This window comes from Trypanosoma cruzi, genomic scaffold, assembly GCF_000209065.1.
Source record: "Trypanosoma cruzi strain CL Brener 1047053516725 genomic scaffold, whole genome shotgun sequence".
In the NCBI taxonomy this organism is placed as follows: Eukaryota; Euglenozoa; class Kinetoplastea; order Trypanosomatida; family Trypanosomatidae; genus Trypanosoma; species Trypanosoma cruzi.
Genome location: NW_001849575.1, coordinates 564,161 through 587,273, shown reverse-complemented (window position 1 = coordinate 587,273; position 23,113 = coordinate 564,161). Strand labels below are relative to the sequence as shown.

At 54.8% G+C, this 23,113-nt stretch overlaps 3 protein-coding genes and 3 pseudogenes across 3 annotated transcripts, besides 19 other annotated features; all 6 read right to left on the bottom strand.

Annotated features, from left to right (window-relative positions):
• Positions 1-588: part of a sequence feature (heterozygous, non-Esmeraldo-like haplotype) that runs on past the window's edge.
• Positions 267-965, bottom strand: Tc00.1047053510377.250 (annotated as a pseudogene).
• Positions 379-507: a microsatellite.
• Positions 589-4,674: a sequence feature (areas not merged during assembly with more than two copies in the genome that could not be assigned to a particular haplotype).
• On the bottom strand, positions 4,592-5,896 carry Tc00.1047053510377.220 (annotated as a pseudogene).
• Positions 4,675-4,793: a sequence feature (heterozygous, non-Esmeraldo-like haplotype).
• Positions 4,794-5,858: a sequence feature (areas merged during assembly that could not be assigned to a particular haplotype. This can correspond to areas where the two haplotypes were merged or to regions with more than two copies in the genome that were merged during assembly.).
• Positions 5,859-9,549: a sequence feature (heterozygous, non-Esmeraldo-like haplotype).
• On the bottom strand, positions 6,732-8,993 carry Tc00.1047053510377.210 (annotated as a pseudogene).
• Positions 9,550-10,224: a sequence feature (areas not merged during assembly with more than two copies in the genome that could not be assigned to a particular haplotype).
• Positions 10,225-11,138: a sequence feature (heterozygous, Esmeraldo-like haplotype).
• Positions 10,241-11,113, bottom strand: Tc00.1047053510377.200 (mucin-associated surface protein (MASP), putative; the record flags this gene model as incomplete). The annotated part of the gene is made up of 1 exon (XM_816208.1): positions 10,241-11,113. The coding sequence occupies one exon, from the start codon at positions 11,111-11,113 to the stop codon at positions 10,241-10,243; it is 873 nt and encodes a 290-aa protein (XP_821301.1).
• Positions 10,827-10,894: a microsatellite.
• Positions 11,139-11,278: a sequence feature (areas not merged during assembly with more than two copies in the genome that could not be assigned to a particular haplotype).
• Positions 11,279-11,469: a sequence feature (haploid, Esmeraldo-like haplotype).
• Positions 11,470-20,299: a sequence feature (areas not merged during assembly with more than two copies in the genome that could not be assigned to a particular haplotype).
• Positions 11,648-12,223, bottom strand: Tc00.1047053510377.190 (mucin TcMUCII, putative; the record flags this gene model as incomplete). Its single annotated transcript, XM_816207.1, has 1 exon — positions 11,648-12,223. The coding sequence occupies one exon, from the start codon at positions 12,221-12,223 to the stop codon at positions 11,648-11,650; it is 576 nt and encodes a 191-aa protein (XP_821300.1).
• Positions 11,817-11,885: a microsatellite.
• Positions 14,994-15,353: a mobile genetic element.
• Positions 15,472-19,461: a mobile genetic element.
• Positions 20,300-20,435: a sequence feature (haploid, Esmeraldo-like haplotype).
• Positions 20,436-21,321: a sequence feature (heterozygous, Esmeraldo-like haplotype).
• On the bottom strand, positions 20,756-21,361 carry Tc00.1047053510377.150 (mucin TcMUCII, putative; the record flags this gene model as incomplete). Its single annotated transcript, XM_816206.1, has 1 exon — positions 20,756-21,361. The coding sequence occupies one exon, from the start codon at positions 21,359-21,361 to the stop codon at positions 20,756-20,758; it is 606 nt and encodes a 201-aa protein (XP_821299.1).
• Positions 20,925-20,968: a microsatellite.
• Positions 21,322-23,113: part of a sequence feature (areas not merged during assembly with more than two copies in the genome that could not be assigned to a particular haplotype) that runs on past the window's edge.

Genomic DNA, 23,113 nt, shown 5'->3' with positions numbered 1-23,113 from the left:
AGTTTGGCTCCAGCGTGCCTGCACTCACACACGGAAATGCGTCCACGCAAACAGTTGTATGCGTGTAGTGCATAAGGGTGTGTCTGGGATGCGTTCAACGTGACGGATACAGGGAGCAGCAACGCGGAGCACACAGCAGGGCAGCAGAAGCAAATGAAGCAAAACACACAATCATTATTTTCTCCTATTTAGTTACATCGGACCACAGTAGACGCACACAAATCCCCGTGGTGAAGTGCTGGCACGCACAGCCCTCATACACCTCTTTAGCCCAGAGTGGTGTACGCCAGCGCGGATACGGCGAGCAGCAGCGGGGCACACACCCACGCAGAGCTGCTGAGGCTGCCGTCGATTTCGCGCAGACGTGACGGTGTGCGGGTGGTCGTCGTGGTTGGTGTCTCTGTCGTAGTGGTCGTAGTAGTTGGTGCCTTTGTTGTAGTGGTAGTTGTAGTCGTTGTAGTGGTCGTCGTGGTTGTCGTAGTAGTGGTAGTAGCCGCCGTGGTCTTCTGGGCGGAATCGTCGGCATTCGTATTTGTTTGGTCTGTGGATGGATTATTGCCACTTTTTGACTCTGTCGTATCGCTGTCACCATTTTCCTGTGCCGTATCGGCCACCGGACCTGGACTCCCTGAAATACCGGACCTACCTGACCCCTCTTTTGTAATAGGCACCGTACTTGTTGGACCTGGACTTCCTGCCGAAGCGGCCACCTAACTTGGATGCTGTGGCAGAGCTTGTCCCGCACCTGGAGCCCCTCGCGTATTGGACCCTTCAATTTTTCCCGGTGACGCAGCGGCCGGATCCGTTACCTGCTTTGGTTCCTCCGTCCCCTTACCTGGTCCCCCTTCCTCGTCAACCTTTGAAACAGATTTACCAGCTGGATCTTCACTCGTTGTCCCGCACACGGACGGGGAGCAGCACAGGGCGAGCACCAACAGGGCGCACAGCAGACGGCACATCATCATCGTGAGTGTGGTCGTTCAGTGGTGTGGAGCTGACCTGCACAGTGAGGGACATGGAGAGCAACAGGGGAGACGAGAGGTGCGGCAGAAACACACACAGAGGGCACACCACATGAGGAGAGGGCAGCAGCCAGGCATGCACCGTACGCCGCACACCACGCACGACACACACTCCAATCCACGGCAGCAGGCACACACACACACAGCCCTGCCGCAGCACCAACACACAGATGGAAGAGGGAGAAGCAAACAGGAGCGGCACACAAGGCTCCACCGCATGCACACACGGCGAGAGCGGTCCGTCGTGTCGGCACCCCTCACGGAGGGTACGCACACACACTAGAGGAAGTGCAGCGCACACAGCAAAACAAAAGCAAAGTAACAAATATGGGAATGATCCCCGCACACCACGTGGATTGTTGGCCCACGGGAAGTGCAGCCAATATTCATCACAAAAACAATTCAGTTGCCTTTGGTCTTCGTTCATATTCAGCGCACAACGCTTCATGAAGGCCTGGGCACCGCAGCAGCAGCAGCAGCATAACCAAAAATAAGCGCAAGGAATGGCATAAAGCAAGCAACCATTCATTTGTGTTTCGGTTTGGATGTTGACAGATGTCTGCATGCGTTGTTTTGTTTTTTCAGAGGGCAAACCTTCACGCCTGGATCGTGTGCTGGGGATTTCTGCAGGGTGCGAAATTATTATTTTTCTTTCCTTTTGTAAATGTTTCTTGTGTGGGTGCAGCCAATAATTCGGTTTGTGTTGTTCCTGCCTTTCGCTGGTAAGGTGCTGCAATAGATGCTTGTTTTTCCTTTCGTTGCCGTGGCACCTGATTCCTCACCGTTTATTGCGGTGGAAATGAAAATATGTGAGTGGACTCCCACACACCAGAACGCACCTTCGCTCCTATTTATTGGTGCATGGAAGGGCATGTGTGTTTGGTGGTGTCTCGTCCATATATTTTGTGGGTGTACATTCCCCTGCAGGCTGAGGGCGGGATGACGCTCCGTCGCGGTGCACTTCCCTCGCATGCCGCCCACTGTGATTCATCATGCATCACCCTCTCACATATTCCGTGGTGCCACACCGCTGATATTATTGCAGCCGCTGTGATTCCGCGTATTTCGCGCATTTGATTGTGCCACAACACATCCGCTTGTGTGGCCGCCGCATCCAAACAGCGGTGCCCAACACCGTGAGCGGCAATCCACATCTCTGCATGTCCCAACGCAGTGGTGTTTGACTGTCAGCCAGGCGTCAGACAACAAGAGAGTCTTGTGCTGGCTGTACAACACACGGAGCTGCAGTGAATGACTCGGGCGGGGACGCATCTATTCGTCGCAAAGCAGTGAAAAGGAGTCGGGCAAAATAATGCCGGCTGCATTCACGACACCACATCCACAGCCAAAGCATGCGACGTGATGTGTGTTTCACTGGTGCTGTGAAATGCCTGCAGACGACGTCACTAGTGGAGGCATGCCACCCATGATCAGCGGACAGACAATAATCGGCATGGGAGGCCACAAAAGGCAGCAACGACGCCAGCAGCAGGAGCAGCTCTCTCTCTTTCTCTCCCTGTTGCCTCCGAGAAGTAAATATTCCACCAGCCACAGCCGACTGTGCCATCGTGACACTCCATGCGCGTCGTGGCTGCGTCAGCACATCCTGTTCCCTGCAGCGCCCCAAAAGATGCCTCACTCCGTCCACTAAGTGCATCGATGTGGGCCGTGCCTGGGCTGTTCGTGAGGACCACAACAATGTGAGGGTCACCGAGTCGCAGCATGTTTGTTGTGACGTTGTTGCATGGCACCTGCACACACACACACACGCAGCGCCTGCATCCCTCCCTTTTGTGTCCGCCCTCTGCCGGAGTGGCCACACACACGGGCAGCAGCAAAATCACTTCACCCTCGACGATCCAAAATCAACACCGACATCCCTCGCGACGCAAAGATCTCAGTTGCCAGCACGGGCTTCCTGCCGCTCTGCCATCGATGCCGAAACACGGCACAGTGCACGCACTTATTTTCCTCGTGTTCCGTCAGTCGTTTGCTTCACACATTCTTCGATGGGCTGACGCCCACAAAAGCACGCCACAAAAGGCCACTGTGATCGCACAAGCTCTTGCGATGAGCGTCTGTGTGTGCATGGATCCGCTGCTCACACGTGCTGGCAGGCAGCCTGCAGCCGGTGCCCTCGTGCCAGTTCATCGGCTCCAGCACGGAAAAGAGAAAACGGCCTATTCCCGATGCACTTATTCCCACCGGCAGCACCAACACGCTGGTCGCCAGCCGTCATTCCTCAGCACATCCAGGAATGCTGAAAAGTGACGTGGAGCTGTCAGCCAGCAATGCCACAATCCCCGCACACATGTCGGCTCCACCAGAGAAGACACACAAATCACAAACAACACCCTTCACATGTCATCCGAACATCATTCCAACACACCGCGACACGCCAAACAGAAGTATTCGTCACCCAATGCACCTCCCCACACAATCACATAGTCCATGCACCACGCACGGCAGCAGCTCACACGCGGTCAAACAAATGTTCTTCGGATCAGTGGTATCCACGTGCTGCAGTTGGAAGTAAACAAAAGAGACGGGCGGCCAAACCCCAAAAGAGTGCCACGACTGACCGCAACTCAACGGAACGCAGCCACCCAAATGAATTCAGTCCTCATGCCCTCGACCTCCCACCTTCTCCCACAAAAGCTGCAAAAGATTGAATACAAAGCACCGTCCAATAAACTCTTTGTGCAACACCAAAAGAAGCCGCAGTGCCTTATGCTGTCCTCAAAGTCCGTTGATGACGCCTGGATGCGGATGTTCACCCATCGGTCCTCACAAACGACGCCGCACACCCGCGACGCATCCTGCGCTCTGAGACACGCGTCCCTCACCATCACCAGAGACGCCCACGCGGCGTCGGTACGCAACAAATCGTCAAGGAACGAAGGATACGTCAGGCTGACAACAATACATCCGCTGACAAATCACAGCGCAGACATCATCAATAACAGAACCAAAAACAATGCAGGCAGCAGAGTAAAGTAACGTCGATCAACGGGCGCATAGCGTATTTCAAAGAAAATAACTTGGTGGCATCACAAGGATACAAGAGAATGACACTCTCTCAACAACAGAGGAAAAATATAAGAATACAAAAAAGAGTAATTAGGCGTCCACAGTCAAAGCAAGCCACCGATCAAGAAAAAAAAAAAATGAAGGAGTAATGGGTGCACTCAACCTCAACACAAGTAAAAACAATAAAAAAAAGCCGAATCGTGGGACGACCAGCGCACACACTCTCATTGCTCCCGTAAAGCAAAACACACACACAGGGAGAGAGAGAGAGAGGTCGCCCACTCAATGCAATGGAAACAAAACAGAAACAGTTACGGTGCTCCGCCCATGCAGCCAGGCAGGACGGCAGCGGTGCGTGTGGTGCAAAAGAGAGCACCAACGGGCATGCATGGGTGTGCATGCATATATACAATGGGCACATTATGTGTGTGCTTCGTGGGATGAGGTGAGGGCGAGAGTCCATGCAAGGGGACACACACAGAGAGTGAGTGAAAGACGAGTGTGTGTGCGGGCGGTGCACGGCTCTCTCTCCCTCACTCTCACGCGGCCACCACCGCAGCAGCAGCCGCACACGCAACAACAAGAAGAAGAAGCAAAAGAGAGGAGGTGGTGTGGGAGACCGCGGTGCTGCCGTCACTGTTTTGTGCATTCGTCGTATGATTTGTTTGAGCAGCGGTGATTGTTTTTGCTGTTTGTGGTGCTGCCTCACTGAGAGTTGGAACAACGTTGGTATTGCCAGTTTCAAGGCTGTCGTGTTGTCCTTCAGAGCTTTGAGCATCATCCTTATCTGCCTTATTGTGGACATAATCACCGCTGCCACTTGTAGAGGTAGATGAGAATGTTGTTGGTTCTGCTGGACTGCCGGTTGCTGCATTCTTCGTCGGATCCTCTGTGTCTGTGTCATGACTGTGCTGCCCTTGTGTAGCATCCCCTGAAGGCGGTTGCGTTGCTTCTGAGTCCGTCTCGAATTCTGACGGTGTGTTTTCTTTTTTTGGTTTGGTTACGTTCTATAAGCTTTCTTTTTCTGCTGTTGGGCTTTCTTCACCTGCTGATGCTGGCGGTGGCGGTGGTGCAGGTCCACCCGATGGTTGTGCGGGTAATGATTGTGGTACCTCCGCATTATTTCCCCTCTCTTGTGTCTCGGGTTGTAATTTCTTTTCTTCTTTTTCTTTTCTCGTTTCTTCTTCGTCTCTCTCTCCATCATCGCCAGATTTATTGCGAGGTTCAGCAACCCCGTTCTTCAGCGTTTCCGTGGGCAATTGTTTAATGTCGGAAGTACCCATCGAAGAGGGTTTTTCACCAGGAGGACTGGGAGTGCTGCCAGATGAAGAGGGCAATTGATCGTTGGTTTGGTCTGGGGGCCCAGCTGCCGCATTGCTGTCGGGATCCACGTTTTTGTTTTCATTCCCTTCTTGACCAGCCACAGGTGACTGCCTGGTTTTTGTACTTGCCCCTGGCACTCCAGGCCCAGACACCGGCAGGGATGCTGCTCCTGCACCTGCGGCACCATTCCCTCCTTTTGGGCCAGGCGTTTCATTGTCCCCACTACCAGCGGGCTCACCACCAGGCGCTGTTTTCTCCTCCCCATCCAATGGGGCATTAGTAGTTCCACCTTCACTGTCATCCCCAGCTGCAACCGCCTTTATTAATCCCATTCGGGTGGAAATCAAACCGCAACCCGCCTTCAGGCGCACCCTGTCATTTCCTCCATTATGCGTGTGCGTCAATACGTTCCCATCACCCTCAACGGAGCGGTTGTCCCTTGCAGCTCCAAAAACAGTGACGCACCACAGCACGCAGAGGGCACACACCAGCAGCACACGGCCAGTCATCATCATCGCCATCACTCCTGTCACTTGCGTGCAGCCTTCAGCACAAACTAACACCCCGTCAACGCAGAGTGAAAGCAAAAAGAAGAGAAGAGTCAGTCAGCCACGCCACCAAACAGTGACAACAACAACATCCCAGCAACACCATAAGGCAGTTGGAATCGGTGCGATTGCAAACAACACACACCGCCCTGCAAACCAGAATCTAAAAAGTAAAAAAGCACAACAACAGAGTTGAGAGTCCGGAAGGGCTCCCAAAAAGTAAAAAAATGATCAGGCATGACTTTCATTTCATGTGCCATGTGGCACAAAACGACCGTGTTTTTGTCTATACATATTGCCTGCACAAGTAAAAACAATAAAATCAAAAATAAAACAGATCGTACTGTTCCACCAGCCCACAAAACACTCTTCACATTTCATGCGGCATCCGGCCTGTTCCTCCAATCCCCCTTTTTTTGTGCAGTCCGTGGGACGCACAGCAGTAAGGCTGGCAACGGTGTGGGCCACAAACAACAAATAAAAGTAAGAAACACGTCACTCATGACATGTACGGCGATTAACCGTCGGACGGAAAAAGGAAAAGAAGGGCTGCTGACTATCCCATCCGTGCACCAGCAGCAGCAGACAATGACAATGAATCATTTAAAAAAAACGAAAAAAAAGGCACTTGGGAAAAGCGGCACGTACGGTCCATTAGAAATCGCACAACCGCATTCTACGGCTCATAAAAATGCCAATTCCCCACACACTCCTTGAAGTAGGGGCAGAAAATGCCCAAGGCACACACCCATGGAAGGCACCGTCACCAATTCATTTTGGGAACAATAAAACAGTAGAGCCATTGACATCAGTGGTGCTGTTTCCCGCGCAAAATTCCCCCTTTGGCGGGCACTGGCACCGCTTCCCCCGCAGCCGCGTCAATGCCCAGATCCTGTGGCAGTTTGGCCGCGAAATTCCCGGGGCGCAGTGTCGCTTTTCCCTCCTTGCAACCCGCTTCAGTCTGCTTGCCACGCAAAAGGGCATCTGTAGTTCCTGCCTGGTCAGTGGGCGGTTGCACAGACAGAAATGCGTCAGCGTCACCTAACTGCAGCCTGAGCCACTGCAACCTTCACCTCCAACGTAGAAGCATGAGACGTCGAGCAACTGCGCCCCACGTGTAACTGTCGTTGCTGAGCTCCCCAAAGTTTTGCCACCCACGCACACGGTGCCCATGCCGTTCTGGAGCCCAACTGCCACCCGGTACGTTCTCTCCAGCCCGCAGTTCCCGTGCTGCGCTTCTCCCGCCTCACCGTCAAACGTCGCCTACCGCTTATTGTCCGCCGTGACTGACAGTCCCACCATCCTCACACTCCCAGCGCCACCCACAGCCACCATAATGGCGCTGCCGCTGCCTGCAGGAGCCGACCCAATCGTCACCGTCACCAAAAGAGTGAACTCCTTCTTCACAATGTGGAATCGTTGATCTCGCCACCGATTACCCACAGGCCACTCTGCCCACACTCCAGGCCCCTCAAACGTCGCACCGCCCTCAACCTCCGTTGCTGTCCCAATCACCGTGGCACTCGCCGCGAGATATTCGTTCACCCAGCAATCCCTCTCACCCTCGTTGGACAAATATCCGACCAGTCCATTCGTGGGCATAGGAGTGCTGCAGGCACCGTCGGATGCGGTTCCCTCCTTGCTGGTGGAAGTGCAAGGCGTTGCGACGTTCTTGTCGACTGCATCCCAATTCCTCAGCGCAGTCTTTATTTCATCCAGCTGCTCAGTGAGGTGTGCGAGCACAACACGCCCTTGTCCTGCATTCCACTCGTACAGGGCAAACAGTTCACCACCCATGTACTGCAGAGTATCTGAGTTTTTAGAAACACCATCAGCAAATAACGGTCCAATGGGGTAAAATCGATTCATATCAGTCATATAAAGACGCAACACGCTCGTGGCTCTCCGAATATTATTCTGCCTGGGAAAGGCAAACAGCATTACACTCCTCCCCTCGATGGATACCGTCACAATTTCGAGTCGGCCACAAGTCGTAGCACTCTTCAAGGCCTCATTCAAGACATTCAAATATGCTCCGCCGAATTACATCCATGCCTCTCCCATTTCACCGGACTCATGCACTTTCCCGTCATGGCCTCCATGCGTGGCGGCCATGAGGAGTTTTCCCTCCCACTCAAAGAGATCGGGATCAGCGCAATCCCGTCAGCAACACCCTCCGCAGGGAACCCCCAATTCCCGCCACAGCCCTTCGAATGGATGATGTTGCAGACTTTTGTGTTGTCCCCCTTCACAGTCACAAGGGAAAAAACACAATCGCGGTGCCATTCGCCACCACGCCCCTGCCGCCAATACCCCAGAACCCATTCCATGACTTCGCTCGTAGCTGAGAGTCAACAACAGCCTTGGAAAGGCTCCCAGCACCCCACGTGATGCGTTTGCCCACATCGTTGGAGACCAAAAACGTCACCCAAAACAGGCACAAGCTCCCACATGTGTGGAGTTTCCAAAATCGCGCTGGCATTTTTCGCAGGAAGGCGTTCCACAGGCAGAAAAATATTGCCGTCTTTCGTCAACGCCTTGGGACCGTTCAATTGAGACGCATGAACCGCCTCTTCTCTTCGTTCCACGGCAATAACCGTCCTCCAGTCCGTCACGCTCTCCGCTGCGGTTCCTCTCTTCCACTCTTCCCGTGTAAAACTCACGTACTTTGACCAAATGCCAACACTGGCACTAGAAGGGACTCCCTAATTGGCCTTGGCAATACCCACAATCAAGCCATAGTATTTCAAAAAGAAAACGGCCAATAAAGAATTTGAAACCATTTTCTCCATAGCTGTTGCCTCTCAAATGCGCCAGAAGACACCTTCGTTTCCCATGGTACAAAAATAACCGTAGGCTTTGGATCACCCACCCTCTTTGCACGCGCAACTCCACTGCCACAGCACACCATCACAAATAGGAGGAGCACCGCGGAAGTAAACACACGCCGCGACATGTTGGGCCCCCGCGGCTCACTCTCTCTTCCTTCCCTCCTCCTTCCGCTGGATCCGGTCACGCGGCGACGGTTGTGTGTGCGGGGTGCCTTTATTCCAGCAACACGTGAGAGCATATAAATATGTGTGTGCGGGCGGTGTGTGTGCTGTTGGTCCTTTCAGTGCCTTCGAATTTCACAGTAGCGTTTAGCGCTTGCTTGTTTCCTTCGTAAGAGTGAAAGAGAAAAAATGCCCACAAAAGAAGCACAACAGTGAGCACCGCCAATCATCCACAGTGAGTGGCACCATCATCCCCGCCGCAGTCACTCCCAACAACAACAACTCACGCACACAGACACACGGAACAGGAGATGAAAGAACAGTGCACCGGGAACACACAGCGACTGCCACCAGCAGGAATAACGGCGAGTTTGTCATTATTTACAAGTCAGCACACACCGAACGACGCGAACACAACAAACACAACCAGCAAATTACAAAAGAGCACAACCGCCCTTCGCAGCACCCACGTGCTGCCGCGATTCGTTTTACTTTAGTCCCTACTGGATGCCGCTCCTCCGCCAGCGCACATCACCCCGCACAGCCAAAGAATATCGGCAAATCCACAGCGGTAGAGACACGTCAGCACTTGCAGCTGCTGGAAAAAAATTAATCCACACTTGTCCCAGGCACACTCGATGCCACCCAATCGACCACACACCAGCAGCACGTCAACAAGACAAATCGCGAGCTCAATACAACCCTCTTAGGAAGGGCCGCCGCAGTCAGAATATTGTGCGTGCGTGCGTTCTCAGCGTTCACTCAGCTCCACGGCGTGTGCGACATGGCATGTGTATGTGCTTGTGCTTGTGTGCTTGTCAGCGCCTATGCATGCAGAGCAGCTGTGCCGCACAAGAGAGTCCAAAGAAAGCAACGGCAGAGAGATACTGATAGCACACACGCAAATTCCACATATCATCACACACGCGCAGTCTGTGAAATGGGTGCTCTCAGCTACAACACAAGTAAAACATTAAAAAAAAAGCCAAAGCGTGGGACGACCAGCACACACACTCTCATTGCTCCCGTAAAGCAAAACACACACACAGGGAGAGAGAGAGAGGTCGCCCACTCAAAGCAATAAAAACAAAAACAGTTACGGTGCTCCGCCCATGCAGCCAGGCAGGACGGCAGCGGTGCGTGTCGTGCAAAAGAGAGCACCAACGGGCATGCATGGGTGTGCATGCATATGTACAATGGGCACATTATGTGTGTGCCTCGTGGGATGAGGTGAGGGCGAGAGTCCATGCAAGGGGACACACACACAGAGAGAGAAGGACGAGTGTGTGTGTGGGCGGTGCGCGGCTCTCTCTCCCTCATACTCTCACGCGGCCACCACCGCAGCAGCAGCCGCACACGCAACAACAAAAAAAAGCAAAAGAGGGGAGGTGATGTGGGAGGCCGCGGTGCTGCCGTCATTGTTTTGTGTATTCGCCGTATCAGTTGTATTGGCGGTTACTGTCTTTGCTTTTGTGTCTTCCTCAGTCCCTTCTGAGCCTCCTTCTCGGTGGCTTTGTGGTGTGGCTGCGGTCGCAGGCGACTGAACATTTTTTTCGCCTTCACTCGTGGTGTCTTCGCCATCCTGTTCGCGGGAATCAACACCTTCTTCTGGAGGTGGTGGAGGATTTCCTCCCGCAATTCCCCCAGGCAGTGTGTTCTCTCCGTTACCTGGTGTGAGTGCTTTCTCTACTGCAGGTGTATTTTCGTCAGTCTCATTCTTTTCTTCGATCTCCGTTTGCGTGGGATTGGCTTTTGTTTCCTGACTGTCGGAATGAGAAATGTCCCCTGCAGGTGCAATTGACTGGCCTGTTTCCTGCCCGCTGCCAATTAAATTCTTTTCCCCGGAATCTGGGTCTGATGCAGCATTTGCTTTTTCACCACTCTGCCCTTCTGTTCTTCTTACTTTTGACTCATCCGTGTCTTCATCTGCATCATCATCTTCATCTCCTTCATCTTCATTTTCATCTGCATCCTTATCTTTAGGAGGGGGAGATGCAAGTGATGCAGTTCCTTTAGCACCTGGTTCTCCACTTTGTAACTCTTGGGGGCCTTTTTGAGACGTTTCAAGAGGTGCTGGTGGAAGTTCAGCACGACTCCCAAGAACTGCCGTCTCCCCTTTACACCTACCGCCGGCACCGCACCACAGCACGCAGAAGGCACACACCAGCAGCACACGGCCAGTCATCATCATCGCCATCACTCCTGTCACTTGCGTGTAGCCTTCAGCACAAACTAACTCCCCGTCAACGCAGAGTGAAAGCAGAGGAGAGAGACAAGTCACACAACAGTCACCGTACAGCAACAAGTGCACACACCATGAGGTAGTTGAAAACAGTGAAAGGGCAAAAAAAATACAAACGGCCCTGCAGCAATTAATAATCAGCAAAAAACAATTAAAACACAACACGACTAAACACACATCAATAAAGTAAAAACAAGTAAAACACAAAAATCAAGGAGCTGCAACAAATGACTCCAGTGCGCATGCACCAGCACACAAACATGCATCCACGCAAACAGTTGTATGCGTGTCGTGCATATGAGTGTGTCTGGGGTGCGTTCCAAGTGACGGATGTGGGACACAACATGGAGCACACAGCAGGGCAGCAGAAGCAAATGAAGCAAAACACAATCATTATTTTCTCTCATTTATTTATTTACATCGAACCACAGTAGACGCACACAAATCCACGCGGTTGAGTGCCGGCACGCACAGCCCGCACACACCTCTTCAGCCCAGAGTGGTGTACGCCAGCGCGGATACGGCAAGCAGCAGCGGGGCACACACCCACGCAGAGCTGCTGAGGCTGCCGTCGATTTCGCGCAGACGTGACGGTGCGCGGGTGGTCGTCGTAGTTGGCACCTTTGTAGTCGTGGTACTTGGTGCCTCCGGCGCAGTGGTTGTTGTTGTAGTAGTTGGTGCCATTGTTGTAGTTGTGGTCGTTGTGGTTGTCGTCGTGGTCGTCGTTTTTTCCACAGGAACCTCCAATTTTGTTTTTTTTGCGGATTGATCCACAGCGCTTGGTTTCCCTGGCTCACCGGACGCAGCATCACTGTTGGAGATCACATCGGTGAGTCTGCCTTCTATGACTTGCGTACCGCTCTCACCTTCGTCCTCTGACGTTTTGGTCGTTAGTTCTGGGCTCCCATTTGTTCCATTTTGCTTACCGTTTGTCCTACCTACACCCTTTTGCGTATCGGAGTCCGTACTGCGGTTAGCTTCTTCCTCTTCACCTGCCGCGCACACGGACGGGCAGCAGCACAGGGCGAGCACCAACAGAGCGCACAGCAGACGGCACGTCATCATCAGCGTGAGTGTGGTCGTTCAGTGGTGTGGAGCTGATCTGCACAGTGAGGGACATGGAGAGCAACAGGGGAGACGAGAGGTGCGACAGACACACACACAGAGGGCACACCACATGAGGAGAGGGCAGCAGCCAGGCATGCACCGCACGCCGCACACCACGCACGACACACACTCCAATCCACGGCAACACACACACAGCCCTGCCGCAACACCAACACACAGATGGAGGAGGGAGAAGCAAACAGGAGCGGCACACAAGGCTCCACCGCATGCACATACGGCGAGAGCGGTCCGTCGTGTCTGCTCCCCTCACGGAGGGTACACACATAAGAGAATAGGTGCAGCGCCCACAGCAACACAAAAGCAAAGTAACAATTAAAAAAGAAGATCCCCGCACACCACGTGGATTGTTGGTTCACGGGAAGCGCGGCCACCACCGCAGCAGAAGCAGCACACGCAAAGTCAAGCGCAAGGAATGGAATAAAGCAGCCATTTATTCGTGTTTCTTTTTGGAGGGTGGAAGGTGTCTGCATATTTTGTTATTGTTTTTGCGGAGGGCAAACCTTCATGCCCGCATCGTGTGTTGGGGATTTCTGCAGGGTGCACAACTGTTTTCTTCTCTTGTGAATTTTTATTGTGTTGGTGCAGCCAATAATTCAATTTGTGTTGTTCCCGCTTTTAGCTGGTAAAGTGCTGCAATAGATGTTTGTTTTTCCTTTCGTTGCTGTGGCACCTGATTCCTCACCGTTTATTGCGGTGGAAATGAAAATATGTGAGTGGACTCCCACACACCAGAACGCACCTTCGCTCCTATTTATTGGTGCATGGAAGGGCATGTGTGTTTGGTGGTGTCTCGTCCATATATTTTGTGGGTGTACATTCCCCTGCAGGCTGAGGGCGGGGTGACGCTCCGTCGCGGTGCACTTCCCTCGCATGCCGCCCACTGTGATTCATCATGCATCACCCCCTCACACATTCCGTGGTGCCACACCGCTGATATTATTGCAGCCGCTGTGATTCCGCGTATTTCGCGCATTTGATTGTGCCACAACACATCCGCTTGTGTGGCCGCCGCATCCAAACAGCGGTGCCCAACACCGTGAGCGGCAATCCACATCTCTGCATGTCCCAACGCAGTGGTGTTTGACTGTCAGCCAGGCGTCAGACAACAAGAGAGTCTTGTGCTGGCTGTACAACACACGGAGCTGCAGTGAATGACTCGGGCGGGGACGCATCTATTTGTCGCAAAGCAGTGAAAAGAAGTCGGGCAAAATAATGCCGGCTGCATTCACGACACCACATCCACAGCCAAAGCATGCGACGTGATGTGTGCTTCACTGGTGCTGTGAAATGCCTGCAGACGACGTCACTAGTGGAGGCATGCCACCCATGATCAGCGGACAGACAATAATCGGCATGGGAGGCCACAAAAGGCAGCAACGACGCCAGCAGCAGGAGCAGCTCTCTCTCTCTCCGTTGCCTCCGAGAAGTAAATATTCCACCAGCCACAGCCGACTGTGCCATCGTGACACTCCATGCACGTCGTGGCTGCGTCAACACATCCTGTTCCCTGCAGCGCCTCAAAAGATGCCTCACTCCGTCCACTAAGTGCATCGGTGTGGGCCGTGCCTGGGCTGTTCGTGAGGACCACAACAATGTGAGGGTCACCGAGTCGCAGCATGTTTGTTGTGACGCTGTTGCATGGCACCTGCACACACACACGCAGCGCCTGCATCCCTCCCTTTTGTGTCCGCCCTCTGCCGGAGTCGTCACACACACGGGCAGCAGCAAAATCACTTCACCCTCGACGATCCAAAATCAACACCGACATCCCTCGCGACGCAAAGATCTCAGTTGCCAGCACGGGCTTCCTGCCGCTCTGCCATCGATGCCGAAACACGGCACAGTGCACGCACTTATTTTCCTCGTGTTCCGTCAGTCGTTTGCTTCACACATTCTTCGATGGGCTGACGCCCACAAAAGCACGCCACAAAAGGCCACTGTGATCGCACACGCTCTTGCGATGAGCGTCTGTGCGTGCATGGATCCGGTGCTCACACGTGCTGGCAGGCAGCCTGCAGCCGGTGCCCTCGTGCCAGTTCATCGGCTCCAGCATGGGAAAGAGAAAATGGCCAATTCCTCGTGTACTTATTCCCAGCAGCAGCACCAACACGCTGGTCGCCAGCCGTCATCCCTCAGCACATCCAGGAATGCTGAAAAGTGACGTGGAACCGTCAGCCAGCAATGCCACAATCCCCGCACACATGTCGGCTCCACCAGAGAAGACACACAAATCACAAACAACGCCCTTCACATGCCATCCGAACATCATTCCAACACACCGCGACACGCCAAACAGAAGTATTCGTCACTCCAATGCACCTCCCCACACAATCAAATAGTCCACGCACCACGCACGGCAGCAGCTCACACCCGTCCAAACAAGTGTTCCTCGGACCAGTGTTATCCACGTGCTGCATTGGGCTGCCCCGGCTAAAGGGAGCTGCTTTCGTGAATATTGCTCGCGATCACTCACCCCAACGTGGCCGCCTCCCAGGTGGCTGCGCAACCAGTGTTGAACTCGACAGCACAGCCAGCAGTCGCCCATCGTCAACGGTGTCGAACGCAGTCGAGATGCCGGTCGGGACTGCGAGAGAGCGGCGACGGCGACGGTGCAGCGCGGGACGCCGCCCCTGCGACGCTCACACTCCACAGCGATGCGCTCGCTCAGCCCTCGTGCCGTTTTGTCACGGACAGGCGTCACCACGTCGGAGACCGTGCGTCGTGGCGTGGATAAAGGCTGACGTCGGTGGCGTGCCAGCAGCGCTGACAGGCGGCGGTGGACCAGTCATTCGCTCACTCCTAGCAGGACAGAGAGCAGCGGGAGGGGCCGACAACTCTCCGTGCGGCATGCGTCCTTCCCGTGTCTGCGGATGCGAGTAGTGTCCCCCGTTTCCCAGGAACTTCGCAGGCTACCGTCAGCGAGGGAGGTGCTACTCATCGTTCTGAGCGAGCAGCGGGCTGTGGGTACAAGATGGCGCAGCAACGCATTCAATACACCGCCGGGGCCAGGTGCCAAGACAAGCGAAGAGTCGCGAAAGGACAATTCAAGCGCATACAGCGCGAAGGGCCAACGCATATCCCGGTCACCAGGGGGCACACAAGCACGAAGTGTGCAGACAGCAGTGGGGATCGCAGCAAGTAGAATTCGGACGATGCGACGGAAGAGCGGGTTTCACTGCTGCCGGATTTCGTCGGCGCTTACCAGCGCTACACATGTCGTCTGCGTGCCGTAAGTGACGCACAGAGGCAAAAGCTACTGCGAGGCGGAGACATTGAGCGGAGCCCGAGCCCCATAGCAGCACTCCAGATGACCGTTCCCTCACTGACGCCGGCCAAACTCGCAACATTAATGGCGCAAGGGGCAGACATAATAGCCATCCAGGAAACCTGGAAGTCGTCGGAGCAGATCGCCAGCAATGCATACTGGAGAGTATATGCTCCATGCACAATCACGTATCCGCAAGGAATGTGTTGCAGCGGTGCTGGTGAGGAAAAACCTCCGCTCCAAGCGTATGCCCCTCATCACTCCTCAACGTGATTCCAGCCTTGAAGTGGTGGTGGTCCGGGTCGCGCTGGGCCAGAACCGTGATCTTATTGTAGCGAGCACCTATATGAGACCACCGCCGCAACTGACACAAACTTTAGGCGGTTGCTGAACTGCCTCTCGGTCTCGTCGCCGCTCATTCCGTGTGGAGATTTCAACGTGCGTCGCCCACGGTGGGAGCCCTTCCTGGAGACCCCTCCAAGCAACTCCGCTGTAGAATTTTATGCAACCGCGCACGGATGCGGGACTCACCTTGGTTAACACCCCTGGTGAAACAAAGTATGCTCGTGGTGCAAGAGAGAGATCCTGTATCGACCGGACATGGTCAAGGCATCTTACCGTGTCCGACTGGACAGCCAATGTGCCGCCGCTCAGTGACCACTATGTATTGACATTCACGCTACATCAGGCATTTAGGGATACCATACCCTCGGCACCCACTTCGGTACGTCGAGTTTTCTACAGCTGGTGGAAGTCCAAGTGGGAGTCCTTCGCCAACGACCTCGACGCACAACTTCCAGCATGCGACCACAAAAAGCAATCAACCGGCATTAAAGCTTTCACGAGAGCACTTGCAGTTTCACTTCGACGGCATTGACCCCGCGGCATGCACAAGGATGATCCCAAGCTCCGGGGTGACACCCTTGCGAAAGCAGAGCGGATTGCTACCGACAGCAAGGCCCGCCGTCTGCAGTTACCGACGCCCGACCGTGAAGCAGAGACGCAACGGACAAGGAGCCAATTCTTCCTCCTACTCCGTGAGCGCTCGCGCAGCAAATATCGGCGTCGCATCAGCAAGTTAAACCCAGGCAAACCACTCGCCTAAAAAATACGATTCCGGACGTAAAAAGACATCAATTCCATCTCCCACAACGGCGTTGATGTACGATGGCCGCAAGAATAATTTCAGGACAGCAAGGAGAGCAGCGGATGCACTCAATCTTGGATTCCTCCCCACCTCGCAAGGCGATTGGGTTTTCCAACGGGAAATAACGGGGAAAACAAGTCTTTGTGTATTTCTTCTCCCTCTCCTTCTTAGGCCGCAGAACAACAACGAGTCGGCCGCCTCATCTTCGATAGGTTCCTTCTCTCCCCTCTCTCTGGATGCCTCTTTTAATCAAGCGGAACTGCGTGCAGCGCTGCGTAGCACACCGTACGGCAAGGCCCCGGACCAAACGAAGTCTACAGCGAGGCGCTACGACACCTTTCGACGAAGTGTCTCCGATTCCCTCTCCGCCGCATCAACCACAGCCGGACAGCCGGCACGATTCCGGTCCAGTGGCGACGAGCCACCATCGTCCCAGTCCTGAAACCCGGTCATTCGCCGGCGCTAATGGAGTCATATCGACCAATCAGCCTTACTTTCACTGTGAGTAGGGTTGCTGAGAAAATGGCATTGAGGAGACTGCTTTGGCTGTGGACGCCGCACCCCCACCAGTATGCATATCGTAGTATGCGTACCACGACGATGCAGCTGGCACACCTGATACATGAAGTGGAGCATAACAGAAACGATTACTTCCAAGTGAACCTTCCCAGGAAGAGCGGTGTTGGAAGCCAGCTCCACTACAGACCCCATCGGACTCCGTTGGTGCTGATTGACTCCAGCAAGGCCTTTGAGTTCATAGATCATCGAGTCCTCAGTCGCTTGCCGGCCAATATTCCGGGGGTGAATTGTAGAAGGTGGCTTAGAAACTTTCTGCGTGGCCGCTACGCGAAGACACGAGTTGGTAACAGAAACAGCGATCGGCGTCCCATGCTGCGAGGAGTTCCTCAGGGGTCCGTACTGGGACCATATTTGTTCTCCCTTTACGTACACCCACTTCTCAATCTGCTGAACAGCTTTGCGGGTTTCACAGCAGACATGTATGCGGACGACCTCTCTATTATCGTTAAGGTGCAGTCCCGGGAAGACGCCATTCCCACTGCCAACATGGTTCTTTAAAAACTGCATGCGTGGAGTCAGGAAAATGGCCTGGCCATTAACCCGTCAAAGCGTGAAGCCGCTTGGTTCACGCTCTCCACGCACACGGAGTCAGATTATGATCGTGAAGGAAAGTGGCCCCTGGTAGTGGCTGGATGTAAAATTCCAGTCATGACCATGGGGGCATCGCGAACTACGAAGCTTCTTTGCATGGATCTCGATCCACGACGGACGCTAAATGTGGCGGCTACCAAGCAATGCGCTGCCACTTCGCAACGGATATCGCAGCTACGCTGCATAGCGCATAAAGAGGCGGGACCATCTCCACATGACCTACGCACGTTCGTCATTGGATATGGTGCTTCCAAATTACGATATGGCAGCGAGCTCATATGGGCAGCAGCGACGGATTCAGCGAAGAATGGGATGCAGAAGACGTACGCAACTCTGGCGCGCATTGTCAGCGGAGTTCCGAGCACTTTTGACCCGGAATCCGCACTTCTAGAGGCTAATATGCCGCCGCTCCACGTCCTCTGCCTGCGCGCGCGGCTCTCCATATTTGAGAACACACGCGCTTGTCAGATGGACTGGATGCGGAGACCCCCGCCTGAGCCACCGCCCCGCGCAGGTTTCCGCATCTCACCATTATCTCGGGACGAGCTATATGCCTTCGTAGACGCATACACAAAGGACTATGGCATCACCGAGGACTCACCACGCGAAGAGCGGTTCTTTCGTGGCTCCATTCCTCCCTGGTCTGCGGCCTCCGCTCACCGGGTCACCATTGGAGTGGAACTTCCGATAGACCACTCAATAACTGACGAGGAAGAGCTGATACGGGAAATGCGCAGAGTCAGCGAAGAGGCTCCAGCGCTGCACAGCCATCGTTCGTGGATACTCGCAACGGATGGCGGTGTCGACGTTCCCAAGTCAGCCGGGATTGGAATACTGCTTTCATTCCTGCATTCCCCGCAGATAATAGAGAAAGTAATTAACAACTGCGGCACACGCCCTTGAAGCTGCAGGACGCAATCCAGTGCGCTGCTCCTGGCCCTGGACAGGCTGATTATCCCTCGGATCCAGCACGGGCGTAAAAAACCCGCTTGTGGCGACACAAAGCCAGTCTCTCCTGGCGGCTTTAAACAAGGAGCCGTTCCGCCAGACCGACTGGACGGAGGACCGGATCTGGCAGCGTCTCTTGACACTGATGCGTGCCGGCCGGTCCGTGCACCGGCAGTTTTGTTACGGACATTGTGGAGTGCATGTTGACGAGCCTGCGGCTCAGCATGCAACGCAGACCATGGCAACCGGACAATACACGGAACATGGAATGGCGCCCATATGGCACACGGACCCGCTGACATGCTTCACTACCCAGCCCAGCAACAAGTGGCGTCGTACCATTCGCCAAGACACTCATCGCTACTCGCTCTGTGGTGCCAGGAAGCGGTCTCTGCTACCGCAGGATCAGCCAACTTCCACAGGCACGCCAGTTGACCCGCAGGAAACCTTTCGCCATCTGCTTCTAGAATGCCCAGGCACCTCCGCTGCGCGCCAACGGCTGGGCATTGAGGAAGATCTACGCAGCGAAGTGTTCACTCAATGGCAGTTGCTTCATAGCAGGAAACTCCTGTCGCCGCCCAACCGCCTCCTCGGCACCCAGATGGCATTGTATAGCTAGACGTGCCGGTAAGAGTACGGAAAAAATGATAATGAGCATTCTCGCCACCATCGGGTCGTGGCGCACCTTGCGATCTCGCTGGTGACCCTCCTGCTCCACTGCTGTTTTTGCGCAACAAGTCATCGCAGTCATTTTTGTGGTTTGGTCGGCCTCGTGTTGCGCTCCGGGTTCTCCTCCTTCATCGCCTTGCGGTGTTTCCTTTGCCGTCCCTGGCGCTGTGACTGTCCCGTGACGGTTTTTTCCGAAGCCTCGCTTCCCTGGGAGGTCCTCCCGCCACCAGCGTGCACTCCACCTGCTGCCTGCTGAGATGCGTCGGAGCATGGGGATGTTTTGTCTGCAGCGTGCCCTCCGCCCAAAGACTCCGGTCCACTTGCACGCATCCGAGCAGCAGACGCGCTGCCAGTGCCGGACGGATTGCAATTGTTACTTTGCATTGGGTCGCTGCAGGATTGATTCTGCCTCGTCGGAGCAGTGAGTGGTCCTGCGGGGGTGGGATTATGGCCCTCACCGCCGTGCTTTCTCCACCCTCCTCGTCTTCCTGATTGTTATCAACCTCAGAGTTCACGTTCCCCTTTCGTCCAGAGCCACCGGCCACGGTTCTCCATCCGCAGCCATCACAGCCCGCGCTTGTTCAGCAGTCACCGCGCCATCACCAGCGGGCCGCACACACACACCGTCGCAGCAGCCGTCGAAAACACGCACGAGCTGTTGCACATCACTGCAGGAGCCAACAGGACGCAGAGCACACGGCCAGTCATCATCACAAACAGTGGAGTCGCCCAACACTGTGGAGCCGACCTGCAAAAGCACAGAAAACAAAAGGAGAGACACGGCCGCTACACCACGCACAGCCACCGCACAGTCACAAATTGCAGCAGCCCAGCAGCGGCAGCGCACACACACCATGAGGCAGTTGGAACCAGTGGAAGGGGCAAAAACACACAACGCCCCGCAGCAAGCAAACAGAAAACACACAAAACAATTAGAAACAAAACACAGCTAAACAAACAGCAATGAAGTTAAAAATGCAAAAACACACAAAAAACAAGGAGCTGCACAGTATGGCTCCAGCGCGCACGCACCCATCCTCAAATGTGATTCCACGCAAACAGTTGTGTGCGTGTCATGCATATGAGTGTGTCTGGGATGCGTGCCAAGTGACGGATACAGGGGTCAGCAACATGGAGCACACAGCAGGGCAGAGGAAGCAAATGAAGCAAAACACAATCATTATTACTCTTATTTATTAATTAGAAAAACAAATGAGACTCACAAGTCCCCGTGGTAGAGTGCTGGCACGCACAGCCCGCATACACCTCTTCAGCCCAGAGTGGTGTACGCCAGCGCGGATACGGCGAGCAGCAGCGGGGTACACACCCACGCAGAGCTGCTGAGGCTGCCGTCGATTTCGCGAAGAAGTGACGGTGCGTGGGTGGTCGTCGTGGTTGGTGCCTCTGTAGTCGTAATTGGTGCCTCGGTGGTGGTGGTGGTCGTCGTCGTTGTTGTAGTGGTCGTCGTGGTCGTCGTGGTCGTAGTTGGTGCGGCGGCCTTCTTTTGTTCATTTGACGTGTTAGTGTTCGTGTTTTCAGTCTCTTCCGTAGTGGATTGCCCATCTTCTTGTTCCTGATCCTGTTTATTATTGGAAGTATTTTGTGACTGTGCCGTTTCTTTTATTGTACCCGTTTCCTGTGACGTATGAAGCGCCATATTTGGTTCCTGTACCTCCTTCCTTTTCTCCTCCTCTCCTTTCTGTGGCGAAGGAGAAGTTGTACTATGCGATTCCATCCCCTCACCTGGTCCCTCTTTCTCGACACCCTTTGAAACAGAATTTTTTCCAGTTGTATCTCCACTCGTTATCGCGCACATGGATGGGCAGCAGCACAGGGCGAGCACCAACAGGGCGCACAGCAGACGGCACGTCATCATCGTGAGTGTGGTCGTTCAGTGGTGTGGAGCTGACCTGCACAGTGAGGGACATGGAGAGCAACAGGGGAGACGAGAGGTGCGGCAGACACACACAGAGGGCACACCACATGAGGAGAGGGCAGCAGCCAGGCATGCACCGTACGCCGCACACCACGCACGACACACACTCCAATCCACGGCAACACACACACAGCCCTGCCGCAACACCAACACACAGATGGAGGAGGGAGAAGCAAACAGGAGCGGCACACAAGGCTCCACCGCATGCACATACGGCGAGAGCGGTCCGTCGTGTCGGCACCCCTCACGGAGGGTACGCACACACACAAGAGAAGGCGCAGCGCCCACAGCAACACAAAAGCAAAATAACAATAAAAAAGGTGATCCCCGCACACCACGTGGATTGTTGGTCCACGGGAAGTGCAGCCAATATTCATCATGTAAACAACTTACATTATGTTTACTCTTCTTTGCGTGTTGTGCCGGCAACAGGTGAGTAGCGCAAGGGCCGTCAGCAATAACTAGGCAAGCATTCCGTCGCAAACGGCCGTCGTGCACGCTGGGCAGTCCAAAGAATTCGCAGTCCATATTCTCAACGACGGGGCATTACCACAGTGGATGAAGCGGAGTCTCCCGTGGTCCGTCGGGGATCAGCAGCCCGTGGCATCCGTAATGAGGCGTTAGCGGAAGGGCCTGGTCCATCTCGAGTACCCGCGTTTGTGCTTCCTGCGTGCCTTGACTGCTGGCATGCTTGGCGACTTCGGTGGCGACCTGCGCGCGAGGCGCCTGTTAGGAAGACGGTGGAGCCATTGTGGCATCCGCATTTTAGGCCCTCTCACACCATCGGAACGCCAGGCCGAGTACGTCCGGCATGTGCCGTCATATTGTGGACGGACGAGCGCACTCTGCCGCAGGTTGGGCGGGAGAACGTCAATCCGCCGCTCGCTGGTCAGCAAGGAGTTGCGGTGCTCACGTCGGGAAGAGGTCACCGCGGAGGCGGAGCGCAGACGCGGTGAAGAAAGGGACGGCACCACCGACACAGGGTCACTTGTGATCCGCAGGGCGCGTGCGGGCCTGTCGAAGAGTGGGCAGGAGTCGCATCGCGCCTGTGCGCGGTGCCGTCACTCGGGGCACGATGTCCGGGTCAACACCAGGAACAGAGTCCTTGCCACACCGTCAAGCGCCTGTCATGCGGTGCGTGCGCCTTCCTTTTCCTCATGGACGTCCTTCCAGTTCCGTCGCCTGACTGCAACGAGGAAGCCCACGCGCCAGGCACTGACGCAGCCCTGCGGGAGGGATCGTGCCATGACGGCGTCAGCGTCCGCTGTCACGTTGCGTGGGATTCCGCAGTGTCATGGTGAACATGTGGAGCCAACTGCGTGATCTCGATCCGCCAGTAAAAGCGGCACGGTGCAAATCTCCTCGGGGACGTCGTCGTGCACCGCCAGCGAGCCAAGGCGGATTGACTCCATCGCCGAGAGGGAGTCTGTGGCGGCAGGAACTCGTGTGGGCGATCGGGATGCTGCTGCCAGGCGGGGAACTGGGAACTGTCTGTGGCCATGCTCAGTGGCAGGACACTCCGCTCGGCAGGAGCATGCAAGGCTGCCGGCAGCTGCGCGGTGAGGCCCCACAGGGAGCGCGGCCGTCCGGGGAGTCAGGTGGCAGCGCAGCGGATCCAGACGCACGCTCAGCGAGAGACGAAAAGCCGTCCACCGCCAACACAGTTGCCAGCAACTAACGAGACGTTGACCA